This window comes from Carassius carassius, chromosome 8 (genome assembly GCF_963082965.1).
Source record: "Carassius carassius chromosome 8, fCarCar2.1, whole genome shotgun sequence".
NCBI lineage: Eukaryota > Metazoa > Chordata > Actinopteri > Cypriniformes > Cyprinidae > Carassius > Carassius carassius.
This window is the reverse complement of record NC_081762.1, coordinates 5,003,573-5,024,004: the sequence shown is the minus strand read 5'-3', so window position 1 is coordinate 5,024,004 and position 20,432 is coordinate 5,003,573. Positions and strand designations below refer to the sequence as shown.

The following is a 20,432-nucleotide window of genomic DNA, read 5'->3' as shown; positions in this document are numbered from 1 at the left end:
ATATAGAATGCTGTGATTTTAACAATTAGAAATAGTTTAATTAACGCTTTACTTAACAAAAGCGCATATTCTTGATTATTGTGTTAAATGAAGATGCTAATCACTAGCTCTGCCACTAAACTCATTACACGTTCTGCATCTGTCAGTTGGTGCGCATGCACATAATCATTTACTTATTACTGAAAACGGGCGCGATGTTCATATACTTACTTACTGTTACACCGGTGTCACGATACAGGTGAGTTTTTAACAGTTAAAGTATAAATTACTCATGGATTTCTCACAGTATTTAGTATAAATTGTTATTTGTCAGCCCAGTTTGGCCGCTGTTTTATCATCCTGTTAGCGTGAGCTGAGGTGAGTTTTCTAGAAAATTCTCTAACACCTTGTCAGCATTGCTTTAACACTATAAATATTTCAATTTGACCATTTTACGGATAAAAACTCGTTCTGTATATTATTTAAAAGCATTATTAATATAGTAAAGAAGTTGCTGTAATAGTTATGGAAGAGAAGATAGTTTAATTTACATTTTTTGACGTTCAGGGTCATGCTGGTAAAAATATGAGAACTTAATTTGTGGTTTTAGACTATTGACACTGCAACACAGTAAAGCTAAGTATACTGAGAGCTCTTAAAAATAAAATATATATGTTTGAATTTTTTGTAATGTCATTTTCCAGATGTAGTGTGACATCAACCCTCTGTGATTGCAAACTTAAACACAGCTTTTAATAATTTTAAAGTAAACTTCAAATTCTTCAACCAATTTAATGACTATTGAACAGATTTGAAAATTATTGATTTTGAAAATCTTGTAGAAATGACAGAACTGAATGCAACAGTGTCAGGCAGCAGAATAGTAAAATTATTTTGCGGTGCAAAAAATTGTATAACACATCAATAGTGATTTCATAAATGTGTGCTTCTCTAAAAATAAATATTTACATATTTAAAAAAGGCCTACAGGATTTTTAAATATCTACATTTGCCTCATCAGTTTTTGCAAATATCTGCTGCTCCCTACAGGATTTGGAAAAACCTCATCCTTAAATAAATAGCAATTAACTGAAGGCAATATTCAACCCAGCTAGAATTCCACTCAACATAAGTGGTGCCCACTGGGAATGTTCAAGGAAAACATAAAAAATTGGCTCAATTTGTTTTATAAAACAGGGATTTTTAGCTGTCCTAGAGTACTATGGCTTTCACCTTGTCCACCAAATCAATCAGCTCTTGTGCTTTGTTATTTACTGGCAAGTGGATAATCCCAACAGGTACAGTAGGCGGTAGGGGTGTATGGCACGGGTCAACTTTTTCACGGTTCACTTTGTTTCACGGTTTTAGAGTCACGGTTTCGGTACAGTTCGGTATGTGCTATGTTTATGGAAAAACAATACTTTCTAATAAAAAAAAGAAGAATATTCTATCCAACTATAAGCAACAGCACAAATAAATACAATAGAGTAAAGATACAAACAATAAACAGTGAGATTTTTTTTTTAGTTTGAGTTTGTCAATGGTAAAGTAAATAAATACTTTTTTCTATAGCCGTGTAGCAGCATAGGGAAGCTATTGGGGAATCCATCAATTTGTGCCCGAACAAAGGAGCTTTTAGGTTATTTATCACAAATGGTTGTCATCTATATGGCAGCTGAAGGAGGATCCAACTCCACCTACTGTATAAAGACACCCATTGAGTTTTTCATAAAGAGCTTCCCAATATGTCTGCATATAGTACATTGATCCCCAAGAAGATTCACAACACTTTAAGACCTTCTAGAGTTGAGGTGCATTTCAAGCCAAGCCGTACAATGCCCTTGTTTTGTCATTGACCCTTCAGCAGCAGGGTCTTTGATTCCTACTGAGGATGCTTGTCATACAGTTTATGAATGGGGGTATGACAGATAACATTACTGCTTTTGAAGGGCTTGATAATGGCAATAATGGCAAGTATCTTTCATCTTTCGTCTGCTTTCAATTAGATTGCTGACAATGTGAAACTGACAAGAAGATGACCTTATTCAAGACACAGACTTAATTTTAGAAACTGCTACTGAAAGCCATCACTCAACGAGGAATCGAATATACATTTGCAGTATTGCCCGGAGGTTGTCTGCATGTGTCCATATTTTTGGGAAAAAGCTTGCCAAAGTCTGATTAATAAATGGCTAAGCTTGAATTTGAAGGTTTAAATGAGCAGTTTTAAGAAAGAAAAAGACTGATTTTCATTTTATTACACCTTATAGAAAATGTACGTAGAAAATTCTTTATGATGACAATACGCTGCATTACTAAATTAAAACATTCACAATAAAAAGTAATTCAACTCATCTTCTTTCATACTCCTATTCATGTATCTATAGACTTTTTTCGGTTGGCACGCTCTCAGCTGAATTGCTGCCTTACTGCAGAGTGAAGTCTGGCTTCCTCCCAATTCCAAAAAGCAAAATAAATAAAAACTTCATAAAATATGCAAGTTAATCTCTAAATGTTTTAAATATATGCCCTTTACTGAGGCCATAAGAACCACTATGTTTGAACAGTCTCAAATCTTCTCTTCCAAGATTCAATTTGCCTCTCAAGGTCAAATGCTTTAACTTGTAACAGTCGTATTAAAATCCTACGCTCACAACAGAAGCATATGCGACCTCAAAACAAGGACATAATCCACCTCATCCACGATGATGATGATAAACGGCATGCATGCACTGTGCATCTGTGATGAGCTGGTCAATGGCCAGGCCTGCCGTCGCTGTTATTGAATGAAAGTGGGTTAAGGGGAGAAAGGGTAGTGTGTCATTGGTGAAAGTGAAAAAAAGGGGGTTTGTTTACCATTGTGGTGAGGATGTACTTGTAGAAGGCTGACGTCATGCCTAATTCTGAGGCCTAGAGAGAGGAAAAAACAGCAATTGTTGTAATTGTAAGTCATACTACTGAGTCATGTCTGGCATCTGTTTTTCAGCTGTGTTGAATATAAAAATCTGAAACAACAAATCAGGTATTTACAATCCAATTTAAACTTTGCAATAAACTAATTTTAAGTATTAAGAAAAAAATATACTTTAAATATACAAGACCCCCCCCCCCACACACACACACACACTTAAACACAACAAATGTAATATACAAGATTTGTTTGTATAAAAAAAAAAAGATTTTTTGATTGAAAAAAAAATGAATTAAAAATGACTTTTTGACCCCTATATGAGCACACATACCTTCTTTAGTATAAGTATTGACACAGATGCATTGGCATCAATGATAATAGTCGCAACTTTGTCATCACGGATTTCTTTCAGCAGGGGGGTGGGGTCCAAATTTTCATCAAGCATTCTGACTGAGAGTGTGTCCCGGGATATAAGGAAGTGACGCACAAGCTCCTCCAATCGCAGCAGGCCTGAGATGTAGCATAAAACCCCATTATAGCATTATACAACTCATTTGGGCAAGCATGTTAAAAAAACATTGTCAACATATATTCCTGGGAGTTTGTGAAAGATTTGTAAAACTCGAAAGAATTCATTTACAATGACTGTTAATCAGAACGGGCATTCAGCATATGTCAGGTTGTGCTTAAAATAAATGTCATGTAACAATCTAAAACCTTTTAACAACTTTCATAAACTGTCAATTGCTGTAAACCTTACCTTTCATTCCACCCTGCTCCTCCGTATTAAAGTCAGTGACTATCGAATTAAGTGACTTTGAGAGCCAATAAAGTTAATTCCGTATGTACATAAATTTGTGCTCTAAGCCACCGCAAAATCCATATGGTGGCTCCATTGATTCTGGACTGTAGACAACAAGATACATGGCTAACGATAACAGCAGGGTGAAGTGATGAAAAAATGCTTTCTCAAAGAAAAAAAAACATGTATCCATGCTCTCACACACATCCACATCGGTAAGGAACCAATGTGTAGATGAGCACATCCATGCATGCTAATGCACACAGAGAACTAAAACCCAAACATTATCGCATGCATCTTAAACAGACAAACGCTCGCTTTCACTTTAATATGATCTCAGACTGCAATAATTATATGGAAAAGGATGGGATAAGTACAGATATGCAAACAGCAGTAAACAGTGGTGCATAAAACCAAAGCACCATTACCCAGACTATACCAATCAAGCGAGAGCTGCTCACATCAGCAAGTCATGAGAGATCAACTTGCAGTCAGCATCGTAAACGGCTAACATACGTTTCACTCTAGTGCGCTAACTACTTCTCATTAAGCTGAGTCAACAAAGTAGAACAAATACAATTAATATTTCTTCTTGTTTGCTTGCTTGTTGACACAGTCCTTAATGTGAGGGTATCTAAAAACTATACTCAGTGACAATCATCTGACATAACCTGAAAGCCAGATGTGCTTTTTAATTAAGAAGTCCTCAAGTGTTTCAAATCCCTTCAACCGTGACTATATTAACTGTTAAACATGGTTATCCATATGGTAAAACTCCATTTTTTTCATTTATTCTACTTTTATTCTTTATTTGAATTCATGTTGTTTATAGACGTACTACGAACTAATGCGTGTGTGCTACTGCTAATACACAAAACCAACATGTCTGTTGAATATAATGTCAATTTATCATTATCATGCAGAAAAATGAATGCACACATATAAAGCTAATAAGAGGTTTAAACTTATAAAAATGTAATTTGCTGAAGCTGGGGCATAGACTTTTAATAACATCATAATAGGCACAAAGCCTAAGGATAATGCACTTGTGTTAAAAATAAAATGAATTGCGGCGTGAATTGGTTACAGTGAACTGAATTATAAAGGGTACTGTGCACAATGTACGGTTCAGTGTGATCTATAACAGCAGAAAGACAGAATGGCCGGTTCATAGTTGACCGTGTCTGCATTTTCCCTGCAGACTTACACTCTGCTTTGGCACAAATCAAGCTGGCCGTCGGGTAACTGAAAGAGCGCAGGATGGCACCGATGGCCAAGCTTAAGTCCTCGTTGCTAGGATACAGCGTCACTGAGGCAAAGCGCAGATATGGCAAGCGCGGAGTCTCCTCTGGACCAATCTTGATGTGAGGGATCTGAGAGGAACAGACAAGAATAAGGAGGAAGATTTAGAAAAATAGATTCTGGGATTGATTAACAGGTTTTCTATGGCTGATGGCAAGATCTAAAACAGCTGTTTTCAGTCTAGGTCTCAGGGGACCAACAGCGCTGTACATTTTGTACATCTCTCTTTTTTAACACAGCTGATTCAAAACATCAGCTGGTTAAGAAGCAGCTCCATTAACTAACCTGAGCATGTGATGTTTTAAGATAAATTAAAATAGAAAACAGCTGTTTTAAAATGTAATAAGATTTCATAATTTTACCATTTTTGTATTAAATAAATGCAGCTATGTTGAGCATAAGAGTCTTCTTAAAAAAAAATAATAATAATCCAATAGTGATCGGCAAAAAAACAAACAAATTAAATTAAAAAACAACAATGAAATGTGAATCTATGATTTAAGAAGGTAATCAGTACCTTTGTATACAAATTATCTGTTATGTCTATAAAAAAATTATATATATATATATATATATATATATTTTTATTTTCTGGGTGTAACGGTACATGAATTCATTTCTTTTTTCAGGAAATTCAGAAAATACATGCTGTTTTGGAGCCCTTTAATGTACCTCAGTCAGGTCATCTGTGTCTACAGCTTTTTGCTAGAGAAAATTGAAGCTAATAGAAGTCTAGTGCAATTTAAATGTTTACATACACATTTTTTATTTGAGTGTTGATTATTTTAGTAAAAAAAAATAGTAATTGAATTTAACAATATATTTGGGCTCTGTTGTTAATTGTAACCTTAATGTAAAAGGGCTCCCTATAGTTTAGAGCAGAAGAACTATATTTTTATCCCATAGAATATATATTGCCAAAAGCGAGGTATGTAGCCTACTGAACCGTTTGTGTACCAGGTACACACCTAATATATAAACATTTTTGCCATTTGAATATATGTAAAATTCAAAGTATGGTAACTAATTATTTTCTTTTGTTACCATTTCTGTCACCACTGCCATCTTAAAAATACAGCTTATAAAAAATTATAAATCAATCAATAAGCCTAAGATAAAAATAATAATAATAATCAATGTGTGATGGTGGTTGCATTCCAGTGGTTGCATTCCACTTGCAGCAATGGCAATAGGAATGTGCGAAGATTCAAATTTCCAATTCAGAACTGAAGATTCAGAAGTTAAATTCAGAATTAAACTTAAAAAGTATTTTATATTTGAATTGAATTGAGGTTCCAGACAGAATGTTGAATGTTGCAATTTAAATTAAAAAAAAGTAGAATTAAAATTCTAAGCATTTCATATAATTGCAATTTTTACTATAAAATAAAAGTTAGACTAGAATTTAGACTTTAAATGTTTGCTTAAAATACTTGTTTAAAAGTTAATAATAAATAGTTTAAAAAGTCTTGAGGCCTGAGGCCTTACAGACAGAAGGACAGAATGACTGATAGATCATTAGACGATATTTTCTATGAAGCTCTGCTTAATAAAACAGCATTGTTTTATTTATTTTATTTAGTCATTTCCAGGATTCAATTATATAGAAAATTTGAGATTAAATGTGCTGACCACACTTTATAAATATAATGCAATTTAATAACAGTAAATTAGGTGTACACAAAATAACTGAAATTAAATGAACATTCATTTTATGCAATATTAAATTGTTAATTGCTTGAGTGGGCACCAAAGCGGCCAGATATCGGCCAATTAATCATCCTGGCTAATATATCATTCTACAGTATCTCTCACCGTAAGGAAGGAGAAAAGAGAGAAAATACGGGAAATTAGGTCAGAGGGGAGATGCTTTTCAAGCTGCAAAGCAAAGGCACACAGGAAATAATGGCCTGTGGCTGAGGAGCAGTGTAAATTTATCATTTCAAGAAATGTTCTCACAGACACATACGCAAATGCTCTTTTTTTTTATTCTCACCTCTTTTTCCCCACATATATGACTGACGGTGGATCCAGAAGCAGGACTAGAGGCAGGACCAATGACAGAAACCACTCCCTTTGGCAGGATCTGACACACTGAGAGGGGTAAAGATACATTATCAGAAAGAGACGGATAACTAGATGTACCATGAGAGAGAGAGAGAGCGAGGTGATAGAGCAAGACAGTGACTGAATTAGAAAGGGACAGGGTAGAGAGAGACAGACATTGCAGTGGGCAGAGAAAAAGCCAACATCTTGGACGCCGTCCAGTTCTGTGTCCTGTTCCTAGATGATATATCAAATTAGGAGTCAATGCAAAGCTCTTTTTGATTAATTACATCAATAAGCACAACACAGATTTATGCTCTGCCTACAGGAGATTGCTGCTCTAATTCTACAGAAGAACGAGGAAGAGAGAGAGCACACAGGGTGTATATTTAGATGAAAAGATTTTTTTTCTTGCTTGCTTTTGAACTGCTTTGAATTTAAATGTTCAGGGCACTGTGCATGTGTGACATGGATATGTAATTCATTTAGCATCAAATTAAAATCTTTTATCCTGTAACATTCACATGTGAGTGTTATCGGTCCATTTCAGTCCAATGGTTAAAGCAAACTTGAATTAAAAATTGACCATTTTTTTCTTTCTTTCCAAGAACAGGGGGTTCTTGGCTTTATTGTGCACTCCTCAGCAGTACATATTTTAAAGAAAAAAAAGTTTTTCATCAAAATGTAATAATTTTCTCCAATGAAAATGATGTTAACCAACAGCCAAATGGCAATATATATATTGAATGACTGTTGCAGGAAATCAGCATTAAATCTTGCCAGTAGCTAATTTTAATCATTTAACTATTAATTGATAATAATGAGTAAATTCATAAAAAAGAAAAATACATTGAAAAATTCCTTGAATCTTGGCTTTTTATTCAAAAAGCATCCTCTAAACTCCATTCTGTTATGGAAGGCCCACTTTTTTTTTAAACAGTCAAATAATTGGAAAGTAAAAAACTAAAAATAGTAACAATAGTAATTTTGTAGATGGGTCAATATCACCAGAGTGCCTTTCAACCCTCACAATACTCAAAAATTTTGGTTTTAATTTCCCATTCACTTGATGTCATGTCATAAATAGAAGACGCTCAACTCTGAGCTCCCACACATTATTTGAAGCCATTACTTGAAGCATAAACCATAAGATATGTTCACCCTGTCATGGACATATATAATACTGTTAAATACATTTTTATTGCAATATTAAATAAATAAATTATATTTTCTGAAACCCTTTCCTAAACAGGGTTATTTGTTTCCTTTCATATTATAAATACATAAAAGATTTTACGTAAACCATTTGTTTTTAAAGAAACACGCACATGTCTTTTTTTCTTATTTGGAGAAAACTGTGTTTGGATACAGTTTTTTGTTTGCATGTTATTGCCCTCACACCTAGCTATTGAACACACTGGTTTATATAGCTATGACTGATAAACTCTTCTTTTTTATAAAATAAAAATATAGTTTTTATTACCAAATGATCTATACACTCAAATTGAGTAATCTCTTATTTAACAAAATTTATTTATAGGTTTACACATTTTTGACATTTTATGATTGTACAATATTCTACTCTCATTCAAATTTAATGAGCAGTGCATGGGACATAGCAAAATAACATGCATCCTCTTACACAAAACTATAAAAACATTAAAAGAGCCAAGTAATGCTTTTTGAATATAAAAACTTAGCCTAATATAACACACCCTTTCATAGTCATTTTTTTGTTAAGTTATGGCAAATGAGTTACGTACAGGACACCAGAAGGCACCCTACAGTGATATTGACCCAGATAACTTGCCAATAGTTAATTTAATTCTGGTTAACAAAAATATAATATAACAGCAACTAATAATACATTACAAAAAGAGGTCTTTCAACCTTGACTTTCCATTCATCTAAAATGCCCACTTTTATTAATCTGATAAAATTCCAATTAAATCCTGTCCCAGCCTACAATTTGTTGTTGTTGCTGGATTTTCATTCAAGCTTTTGAGGTTTCATTCAAAATACTTCACATTACAGAAGTAAAATTGTGAATGTGGGTATCAGTATGTGTGTGTTGTTGTTTTGTTGGACTCACTTGTGTCTGTAGTCTCATACTGAGAGTCTCTCTGCAGCTCAAAGATGTCGACCTCCACACGGGCTCTTGATGGGCCCTCCATCACACTGTTGATGTTCTCTCGGGCCAGAGCCAATGCCAACCGCTCTCCTCGTCCACACGCTGACTGATCGTCTAAAATAGCAGCTGAAGAGGAACAGAAAAAGCTCTGTGTTTTGTTTTCGCTCTGGAATTTAATTGAGTTTTCTGATGTTGACGATTGAAGTTGCATTTGTTATTGCAAAAAGATGGAGTTACTCATCATGATTGAACAGAAACAAGTTTGCATGTTGTGATTTTTAACTGATTGGATTGTGCTATTGAGTGCATTTTCTTTGGAGGCTTGCCAGAGATTAATTGATGCTTTATTGTTTGCAATAATCAAGATGAACATGCTGATGCTTGAAGCAATCAGTCACATGCTGTGAAGCCAAGTACAAGCCACTTTGAAAAAGGCTCCTGCTTGAATCCGATAATACTGCCTAATTTCGCCTGAACTCTGCTCTGAACGGATTCAAAACGGATTAATCTTATTTTTGATAAATCAACAAAAAATAAAAACTAAACGGTCCTTACACACAGATCTGAGTTTATCGCTTCGTGCTCTCCGTTCTTCATAACAGGTGTTTCGTTGAAAAAAAATTAGGCCTAGTAGGAGGTCAGTACATCAGAAGATCTGTTTAAAACATTAAATCAAGAACAAGCTTTGTCGTCACTATAAATGTGGGCTTCACTTTGATGCTTGCTGCCTCTCTTACGAGAAAAAACATTTGGGTTATCAGGAGACTCTACCGCTGCTAATTCCAAGTAAAAAGAGTTTTATTTTTCACGCTGGAAGAACTGAGGCAGAATTAGACCTTCTAATGAGTAGAAAGTGGACGAGGTTAGTGCCACAGTTGCATGGGAAGAAGTCCAGTAGTACTTTTACTATTATCCCTGACTATTAACCTCTCCAACACAGTTTGTGCTACTGACATGAATGATACCTCAAATTATGTGGCTTTTCAAGGAGATTCTCTCAGCAATGTACTATTTTCGCTGGGTACATGATAAAATAGATGATCCCATTTTGACTTGGATCAGTAAAGCAATCACACCCTAGAAACAAAGAGATGATGTAAAGAAGCAATTTTGTGTGTTTTGTATCAGGAAGTGGTGGACTCACCCATCCTGACGGCTGCGAGAGCGGGTGCCTGGCTGTGAGAGGATGGGGCCATGGTCAGCAGAAGCAACAGCAGGAGGAGGAAGAGGAGGTGAATCGACAGCAGCAGCGCTGGCAGAGCCGGCATCTTCCACTGCTCCTCATGGAGAAAGGTCGTCTGGCTGCCTGCACCGCCACCTGGAGGGCAGGTAAGGAAGTATGCATGAGAAGTCATCCACTGACATACAGAATTAAGAAAGAAACTAAGGATGCACTGTAGTAAAACCGATATCGATATCGTTTTCGTGTTATAGACAGTAACCAATAATGGACTGATATTAAAAATCTATTATGCCTAAATACATACTATATTTGCTATATAAAAATGATATTCAAATGCTAAAATATTAAATTGTCATGATAAATGTTACCAAAGAATTTAGACTTCACACCATTGTTAATGTACTATATGAAAAATGTAGATTTGTTTTGAGATTTTTTTTTTACGATTGCATTAGCAGTATTATGAATTTTTTGTTTAATTGTTTGATTGATGCTTTTGAAAAAGAGAAATACAGTACAAAAGGGAACAGGGCAGTGTCAGCATTTCTTTCGATATGTTAAAGGTACTGCATAATTTACCAAAAAGGTTCACACCACCCACAGTTCACCCTCAGGCCATCCAAGATGTAATAGTGAGTAAATTAACAGCCAATTTTATTGAAGGTAAATTTTTTCTTTAACAGAGCAGATGAAGCAAGGTGAGATCAAACAAGAGTATTTCTATCACTTTGAATCAGTCACAAAATACATGTATATGTATAATTACACCAAGATTTATAAAGAAATAAAAATAAATAAATACATATATTTATATAGTAGTATATACTTTTTTTTTTTGGCTTTAAAGACTAACTATAAGTGAGTGTTAGATAACAACTGGGGAAATGAGCATGCATTATTACATTTATCCAATACTAGTTGACATATGTATATTCAATACAAACTTGTGCATCCCAAAAACAAACATATGGCATATGGTTGACCAAATGCATTAACCAAAATATTCAGTTTACATTTTTAATTAAATTACAACATAAAACTATAATAATAATTAAAAACAAACCTAGATAACTAGATGCTGGAAGTTGAATTAATCATGCAACATTTTAACATTATTCAGTGCAAATATGCAACATAGTGAGGTCATGTGAAACCAATTCTGCTAGCCAGCGCATTGAATAATGCATACTAAAAAAACAAAACAAAAAAAAACACGTATTTAATGCACAACTTGCAGTTGGCAGCTATTATTCCATTCTTAACATAGTCCTTGATTTTGTTTTAACTTTGTTGTCCACACTACTCTGTCCATGTGTTGCATCACCCACTTAAGCTATTAAAAGCTTCCTCGTTGACCATTTTGGTTTGCAAGTAGCACAAACATAGCACTTTTAAACATAATATGCCTGCTTTTTCAATGCCCTTCACGAACACACAGAATTACCATATATTCCCATCCACACATCAAGAAAAGAGATATACCAAAATCCCTGTTACTTGTCCCAGCGCTTATTTGGATATGATGCGATAAAATATTCAGGACTGCTGCCAAAGTGTACATTGCTGTTTATTAGCATCTAAAAACATATTTTCAGCAGTTGCAGTGACTTGCTGAGGTTGTTAACTGGAAACCGTAAATCACATTTTTAAACCATGATGGATGATTCAAAATGGTCATTTTGACAGATAAAATATTAAAGCTATTGTGTTTCTATACTTTCCATTGATTCACATAGTAATTCTGTGATGCTATATATTTTACTTTAGAATAACATGAGCTTACTATATCTGGTTTTCCAAAACTTTTCAGGCAAGGAGGAAAGTGTATGTATGCAAGCATATAAATAAAAAAATCAATTCAAATATGTTCAGGTCACTGTAGACCTAAAAAGGACTGATATAAGGCATAAATTATTACTGTGCATGAATACAATACCATGTGCATGTTATTTCACATATGCTGCTCACAGATAAAGCAATCTCAGAAGAGGTGTGTAATGCATGTGTGGAAAAATGAGCACGTATACGCATGAAACAATAAACGAATTACCAGGGAAATCAAAAATGTGCAAAAATAGACCAAGACAGAAATTTTACAACCTAGTCCGTCAAAGTGACGTATAATGATTATTTGTACCGCAAACTCAGAACAGACAGCATGCTGTGATAAAAAAAAAACAATTCACCACAAGAAAATCCACAACAGAATACAGAGATGCTGAGAGAATTGAATGCAGCCAGAAGAAACAGACTCAGAAATGGCTTTGGGAGACAAAGAGGAGAGCGAGAAAGATTGAACGCTTGACGAATGCAGCATAATAGAGCCAAAAAGACTGCGGTCTGCTGTGTGTGTGTGTGTGTGTGTGTGTGTGTGCGCATGCATGGGCCGCACAAAACAGAGACATAAGTCAACATAAAGATCAAGAGCATCACCCCTAAAGCCTCCGTCAATCCTGGGCTGCCCGTGTTTGATATTGTCAACAGCTTGACTTGTATTGGCCTTCTCTGGCTCCATGAAGTAAATGTTTATCTTTCCTTCCAATAAGGCCCTTTGAATGCATTCAAATTGAAGTCTGAATGGAACTAAAATGAAGTGAGCGAACCAAAAAGGGAGGAGAGGACAGAAGAAAGACAGCCGGGATGAGATATGCAGAAATAGCGTGGAGAGAAAGATGAAAGTAAACCGAAGGAGATTGTGAGAGGGGAGAGGGTCGGAAGAAAAAGAAAGCATTAACACACATAAGTAAATACCACATGAGGTGACAACATGCTGAATGGACAGAAATCCTTGGCTGTTTCAGTTATTTAAGTGTTAGCTTTCCCGTCTGCCTGCATTGAATTTAAAAGTCAATGTAATTGCCTGCAGGCTCACCTAATCAATGGGGCTCTACTTTCGCTCTCTATAATAATATATAATGTGTTTAACACATCCCAAGACTGATGCATGGACATTCACACCTTGTTAACCTTTACAAATCTCAACAGTGACCACTATCTTCTTGGCCCAGTGGTCTGGGTTCCAGAAGTCATTTTCCTTTTTTAATTATGAAGTATCACATAATCTGTTCAATGTGGCTGATGCAGGCCTTCAAACACAGAAGCTCAATTCAGAAGCAATCTAATTTTAATAAAAATTCAGTAAGAGTACACAAAATGCTTTAATCAAAACATGCAAAAAACAATGGCATGCTGCAATGGTATATATATATATATTATGTGCGTGTGTGCGTGTGTGTGTGTGTGTGTGTGTGTTTGTGTGTGTGTGTGTGTGTGTGTGTGGCTGTGAAAACCCAGCTAAATAATTTTATATGTACTATTTTCTACATAAAATCATACTACACAAGGTAAAGAACATATTGTAAAAATGTAACATTGATATCTTTAATAATGATTGAGGCCATGTCAAAGACTGAAATCAGTGAAATTAATGGTTGAAAACAAACTTTGATGCTTGTTATTTTATAATTCTATTTTTAGACTTTAGCCTGGATTTCACAGACAGTTTCACATATATTATATTATCATTTTTAAATCATCATTTTAAATTGTTAGTTAAATTGTTTTTACAATGTTAAAATTTAAATTTCAAATTAAATCTAAAAATTCTTAAAGACATGCAACACTGAGTAAATATGAAAGATGCACATAATTCTTGAATGATTGACTTTGCTTCATTATCAGTGTATTGTCTAATAAAAAAAGACAGCTATGGTCTTTTATACATTAAAGTCCCTATTCAATTAAAACTGAATTTGTTAAATCTATTAGAATTTGGCTGTCATAAGCTGTCTAGCCCGAGCTGATATAAAAGAAATGCTATTGGCTATTCTGAAAAAGGGGGCGGAGATGCTCAATATATCCCTGTCCTGTCTTCCTGTTTCAGATGAAATTACGTCACCAAATAGAATAAAGCTGTGCATTTCAAGCCACTTCAGTGGACCTTTAACATTAAAACATCCTATATTAACTAAAAGCATCAAATCTGCTTTTAAACACTGTTGCTATTAAAGCATTTATCCTTTTTTAATAACCTGAAAGCTCATATTAAATCTTCATGACATTTGAATGGTATTTTACGCTTCAGAAATCCATCTTAAACAATGTACATATGACTAGAAACAAATCCTGTTCTTAGATGGGTGTCTGACAAATGCTAAGCAACAGGCCAGTGAAAAAGTATAAGCAATCCCATACATCTACTATTCCTGACCTTAAAGAAAGTCGTTTTAGTGCCGCCTCTAGATGCTTTGTTGAAAATTAAGAAGAACGAAAGGCTCTGACCTTGCTTGGATTTTGAACGAAGGCAAAGGTAGCACTTAAGACTGTGCTTTTAAAGCTTTTGGGAGTCTAAGTACCAAGAGGCTCAAACTAAATAATACTACTAAAATTGTCAGGTATTGAAGAAGAGTAGGCCGCGGAAAATATTCCAGGCAGACACTGCTCCCATGCTGTCAAATCCAATATCCTAATTCTCACATTACACCTCAAACGCTGTCCTGCGGTTTCATTCGGATTTACTTTGGAACAGCCACTCCAAGCCAACTGGCTGTGATCCTTCTCCACAGGCTGTTAGAAGAAGAAACAAATGTTAAAACAGTGTTCCTAATATGCCTGTCATCCTCACTGTAATGTGTCTCTGTGTTCAGGACATTAAAGCGGCTCATCCTGTGAGGTTGAGGCAAATAAAAAGGTTTGTTTGCCTCAGAGGCAGCAATGGTATGGCATCCGTGCTGCCTCGGATGCTATAATGAAGGGATAATCCTCTCATTTAGCCACAGACAGGGGATATATTTTGCTCTCTTTTTGTGATGAGTGAGGTGTGTGTGTGTGTATAACGGTGCCATAACGCAGCAGCAAAACAAGCATTAAAACACTAGCAAGAAGAAGAGCTAACAGCTTGAAATGATTGGACGTATGACAGAAATAGACAGAAACACACAGTGTCATCTGGACTAAGGTGGCTTGTTGAACAAAAGGGATGATATAAAAATATAAGCCTGAAGACTAGCTCACACTGCACGTGCGATTATCACCGACATTTAATGCTTTGTGAGTGTGCACACCGACGTGCAAAACGCCAGAGTTAAAGGCGTAATAAAAAATAAAAAAAAAAAAGTCTCTGCCTCGTTTTCTTTGGTTTGACGCTTCACATTAAAAAATGGACGACCAATGAGATTGCCGCTTTTGTTCATGTGCCTGGAGCTGCTGAAGTTATGGTAAAACACAACTTGGTGGCGCTCAAATCACAAAACGGTCCTGCCAAGATAGTCACACTTAATAACTATCTATCTATCTATATGCTGTATATTTTATTATTATGTTTTAAAATGTTTTTTATACTTACCAATGCTGCATCTATTTGAATAGATAAAATAGTAATATTGTGAAATATTATTACAATTTAACCCTTGTGCGGCCCTCATTTGAGAGTCACACTCCGGGTCTTGACGGTCAAAAGTGACCGGACACCTGAAATTAAACTTTTTTTACCCCCCAGTAAAATCAATGGAATATATTTTTATTCAATAATATTTTTTCTTTTTTTCTTTCGTATTTTGAGAAAATTTTAGGTATTTGGTAATTTTATGGTATTAATTAATATTTATGCAAGAATTATGAATATGTTTTCTTATAGAAAATAGTACATATTTTTTTTTTCTAATTTCTCAAAATTATTTTAAAATTAATGTTGTATTTCAGATTAAAACAGAGACTAGGGCTTTCAAATACATTTTTTTTAAAGATTTTTTAGCACCACCTGGTCAGAGCAAAGAAAGAAAAACATGTAAGTGCATGGTGCAACCAGTTATTTCCAGTATAGGAATCCATAGAGAGGCTTGTGAATTCCCTTATTGTTTTTAGACATAATTGCTTATTCATATTAAGTAGTGGACTTGAATATATATTAATATATTCTAAAGAGTACTTTTTGTATATTTTAGATATGTTTTGTTATAAATAATGATTTCATGCATTATTTGCATTAAAGTTTTTGCATTATGATTACAATCAAACCTGAACATAATGTTAGAAAGAGAACACAAGTAAGCATTTAACCTTTTTTGCTTTAGAAATTTTAATTCAAATATAACAGTTTCTGTAAACATTTTGCAATGAACATGTCTATTTTTGTTAAATGTCAATGAACTAACAAAAGGAAGGAATAGTAATCAAAAGGAAACATCGATAACAAACAAGCTCAAATAACAGGAATGGTGCAAAGGACCAAGGCTGAGTTTCTAAGTGCACTGACAAACCCAAGAGGCAGCGCTTGCTTCTCATTGTTGTTTTACAGACAGCAGGACATAGGTGTGTGTGTGTGTGTGTGTGTGTGTGTGTTGTGTATGCGCGCATGTTCGTGTGTGTGTGTGTGTGTGTGTGTGTGTGTGTGATGATTTAGAGTGTCATACCTAAAATGCTGTTAGATTTTTCTGCATTATGACTAAATTATTGAATGGATTTCACATTCTCAAAACTTTGCTCTGTGTTACAGACACAGTAGTTCATAGCTGTTTATGTGTAATTATGTGTGTGTGTGTGTGCATCTGTGTGTGATTGGATGTGTCAATATCAGACCCTTGATGTTTAATAGTGTCATGCCTTCACTACTGTGCACTTTTTTTCAGTTTTGTGATTGATTTGTAGATTGTGTACACGAATTTTCTCTGAATTGTTGTGTTTTTGTCTATTTCCCATTCATTTCCTATGGCCGGTCATTTTTGACCGAAGACCATGAGTGTTACTATTTTTTTATGCCCACTTAGACTGTTCGAATCATGCCCTCAATTTTTTTGTGTATTCACACCCCAAATGCCATAAACGTCATCACATTTCATGTCATTCTGATGAAGCTGGGATTTTTAAAATTTTTAAATGTAAGATATTCCGGTCAGAAATGACCGAAGACCCCACAAGGGTTAAAAGAACTGTTTTCTACATTCATATATAAATTTAAGTTTAGATAGCAACGCTGAATTTCAGTCTTCAGTGTCAGATTCAGAAATCAACCTAATAATACATTTCGTGGAAAAAAAAAATCTTATTATTATCAGTGATGAAAAGAGTTATACATTCTTTTTTGTGAACTGCTGATATGGTCTTCATGCACAGATTTCAATGCAAATAAAAGAAAATGAGTATCTTAACAAGAAGAAACATCAAGAAACAAATATGGGAATATAAGAGGAATAAGTCGAAAAATAAGTTTGTCATTGACCTGGAGAGAGAGATTTAGACCCTGCTCATGTTTCAGCAGAGTTCTGCAGTCTGTGCAGACAGGGTGTGCGTCTTATTTAGCCAGTGCCTCAGGCTTGAGCTCGTGACCATCATCTTGGGTTGTGAAAGGAGCCATCATCTGTCCCAACACAAAATGACAGTGACTTCACCCTACTTCTTCACTCTCAAGCACTGTTTCTTTCCAGACCTTCTCCTTGTCACCTTCACAAATTGTTGGCTCAAGGCTACACATGCCATGCAATCTCCCACAAACAAGCCCCCTCCAGATGCTAGAAATAAACACCCATGCAGCCAACTATCTGTCCTCTGTTACAGAGGCTCTAAAACTAACTGGCTGTTTTTATCTTGTATTCATATTATCTTAATTTTAAAGATTAATTCTTGGCTTTCAGCTTCAAAACTGCATCCAAACTGTGCACAAGCCACTGCGCAACAGCTCTGACAACTTTCAAAATGCAATGGCATTTCAATTCTAAATACCTCAACAAAAACATCAAGCAGGTACAAAAGAAAGCACTTGCATTTTCAACTTAATTTATTCTGGATTATTATATGTACACAGAATAGAAAAGAAAGCAGAGATGAGAATAAAGCACAGAGTGCATTTAAATGCACAACAAAACATTGGTAATCAAACAGTTATTTATATAAAAAAAAAACCTGACAGTGCAATATTTTAAATGCAATGGGGAATTCATACAAAGCAACATTTGTATACTGGGCAAACTTAGTGCTGATCTAAACAGTGCTAAAAGAGAGCAGCCATTACTTACTGTATGCATAGATCCATTACGCAAAATGTAAGATAAATGCAATTAAAATTTCTTTAAAACAAGTCAGTTCAATCAGCGGTCAAATTTCCAGTCATGCAAATACAGCACCTACAGTATCTGCTAGACTGAAGTCTATGTAACTGTTTATAAATCAATAAAATTGGACAACAAAACTACTATACATTTTTATTCTTGAATTCAAATTTGGTTTATATAATACATGCGCATTCAAGAAAAAACAAACAGTTGAATCGCTCTTAACTATACGGCAGAACTTTAATTCCTACAGCCCCATCCTAATCATTATAATATCACAATTTCAACTTTTTATCTATATCTGAGTTCCTATTAAAGGCTGTAATACTACAGAAACCACATACTGCAGTAAATATCAAGTAATTGACTTTCCAGAAATGTGGTCTAAAATGGACCAATGTTCCCTCAAAACCTCTCCAAAAAGCCACAAAGACCAAGTAAACCATCATTTCATACATAATTTGCATGTTTTCTGCACCTCCCCACACCTGATAAGTGAATCACACAATCACAGTAGCATGATAAAAGACAGAAAATGAGGTAGAATAGGGTGAGCAAGAGGGCAAGAGGAACATTTCGGAACAACAGTATTCAAGGATTTGCGAAGACAAAAGAACAGACAGCATAAAGCACTTGAGGGTGAGATGCTATGTTCAAACTTGTTGTTGTCATACCATTTTATGAGCTGTTCAACATTAAATATTTACATTCAGAGGCAATTAGTGGTTCTGGGAACGACAACCACCGGGGTGCCAAGGACATCCTTTTCTTTTAATTAACTTTCCCTCAGGAAAATAACGGGATGTTTCAACCCTACTATCATAAATGATGACATGATTAGACAATATAGCTTGTCTCTGATAGTGCTGAAAGCATTTATGGATAGCATTAAAGCATGTCCAACTTGTTATTTTGCTCCTTTATTTCTAGAAATTGCTCCTCCGGCTAGCTTCTCCTCTCAAACAATTAATAATCCCCAAGGTGGACCGATGATTAGAAATTAGAACGGGGAGCCCCCGTTTCAAGTTTTTAAATGAGCGGCCTCCCTCATTTGAGCAAAGTCAGGAGGAGGCTGATGGGACAAAATTTAGCAGAGGAGACAAGAAAGAAAAGCATTCAACCTCCCACTTAGCAGTATTGTCCTTCCTATTGCGTCCTGCGAGGATTCAATTTGCCAAAACAGTCAAATGTTGCTGCAAAATGCCAGCTGCGCATTTAATCATTGTTGCTGCTAATATGACACACAAATGTCCTTTTAAAGTCAAGCTTTGGAGTCATCTGTAAAACACAAAATAGATAAAGATAGTTTCCCCTTCTCTTCCCGATACTGAAACAGGCAATTTTTACAACTGCAATCGACTCTATCTAGCTTGCAATTTATGTTGTTGAACCTGTAGTTAGGTAAATATATGGCCATTATCAGCGTGACAGAGTACATTAATCAGGAGAGAAAACAGATAAAATGTAATTACATTCATGCATTTGGCAGGCACTTTTATCCAAATCGACTTACACTGCACTCAAAGTGTGCATTTTATCAGTTTGTTTGAGAATTAAACCCATGGTTTTGGCATTGCAAGCTACTTTTTCCAGAGGCAAACCTGCTGACAAGATGGCAACATAACAGATTAAATTGAAAATTAGAAAAGAAATTGTCAGCAATATGTCTTATTAATAGACAACACTCCACAAAAAGATGGCACCTTAAAGGTTCTTTACATGTAGAAAGAGTTCCATTTAGATCCATATATTCCTGAAGAACCCTTTTATGAGTTCTTTATTTTCTCCGTTTTGTTTTCAGATCTGTAACTGTCAAAGCATCATTACTGATTTTCTGAAGCTCAACTTTCCAGCTGCACACTGTCAACGCAGACTCAACAGGTAAATGATTTAATTCTTAAAATGTCTATAAATTTTTACTTAAGACTTGTAACTGGTTTCCTACCAATCATGTCTTTTTTAACTTAACACTTTTTAATTTTCCTGTTATGAAGGGCTCATGCTACTTTGTGCTTTTATACATGCATTATACA

The 20,432-nt window shown here is 35.1% G+C and overlaps 1 protein-coding gene across 6 annotated transcripts in view; it reads right to left on the bottom strand.

Moving 5' to 3' along the window:
• Positions 1-20,432, bottom strand: part of LOC132145034 (glutamate receptor ionotropic, kainate 5) — an 82,206-nt gene that overhangs the window by 29,000 nt on the left and 32,774 nt on the right. For all 6 annotated transcript variants that reach the window (XM_059555743.1, XM_059555744.1, XM_059555742.1 and 3 more), the window contains 6 exons: positions 10,316-10,489; positions 9,133-9,297; positions 6,991-7,088; positions 4,900-5,065; positions 3,222-3,400; positions 2,836-2,889 (listed from right to left, as the gene is read on the bottom strand). In XM_059555743.1, coding sequence (XP_059411726.1) covers positions 2,836-2,889; positions 3,222-3,400; positions 4,900-5,065; positions 6,991-7,088; positions 9,133-9,297; positions 10,316-10,439 — 786 coding nt within the window. In that variant the 5' untranslated portion in view covers positions 10,440-10,489. The remainder of the gene's footprint in view (positions 1-2,835; positions 2,890-3,221; positions 3,401-4,899; positions 5,066-6,990; positions 7,089-9,132; positions 9,298-10,315; positions 10,490-20,432) is intronic.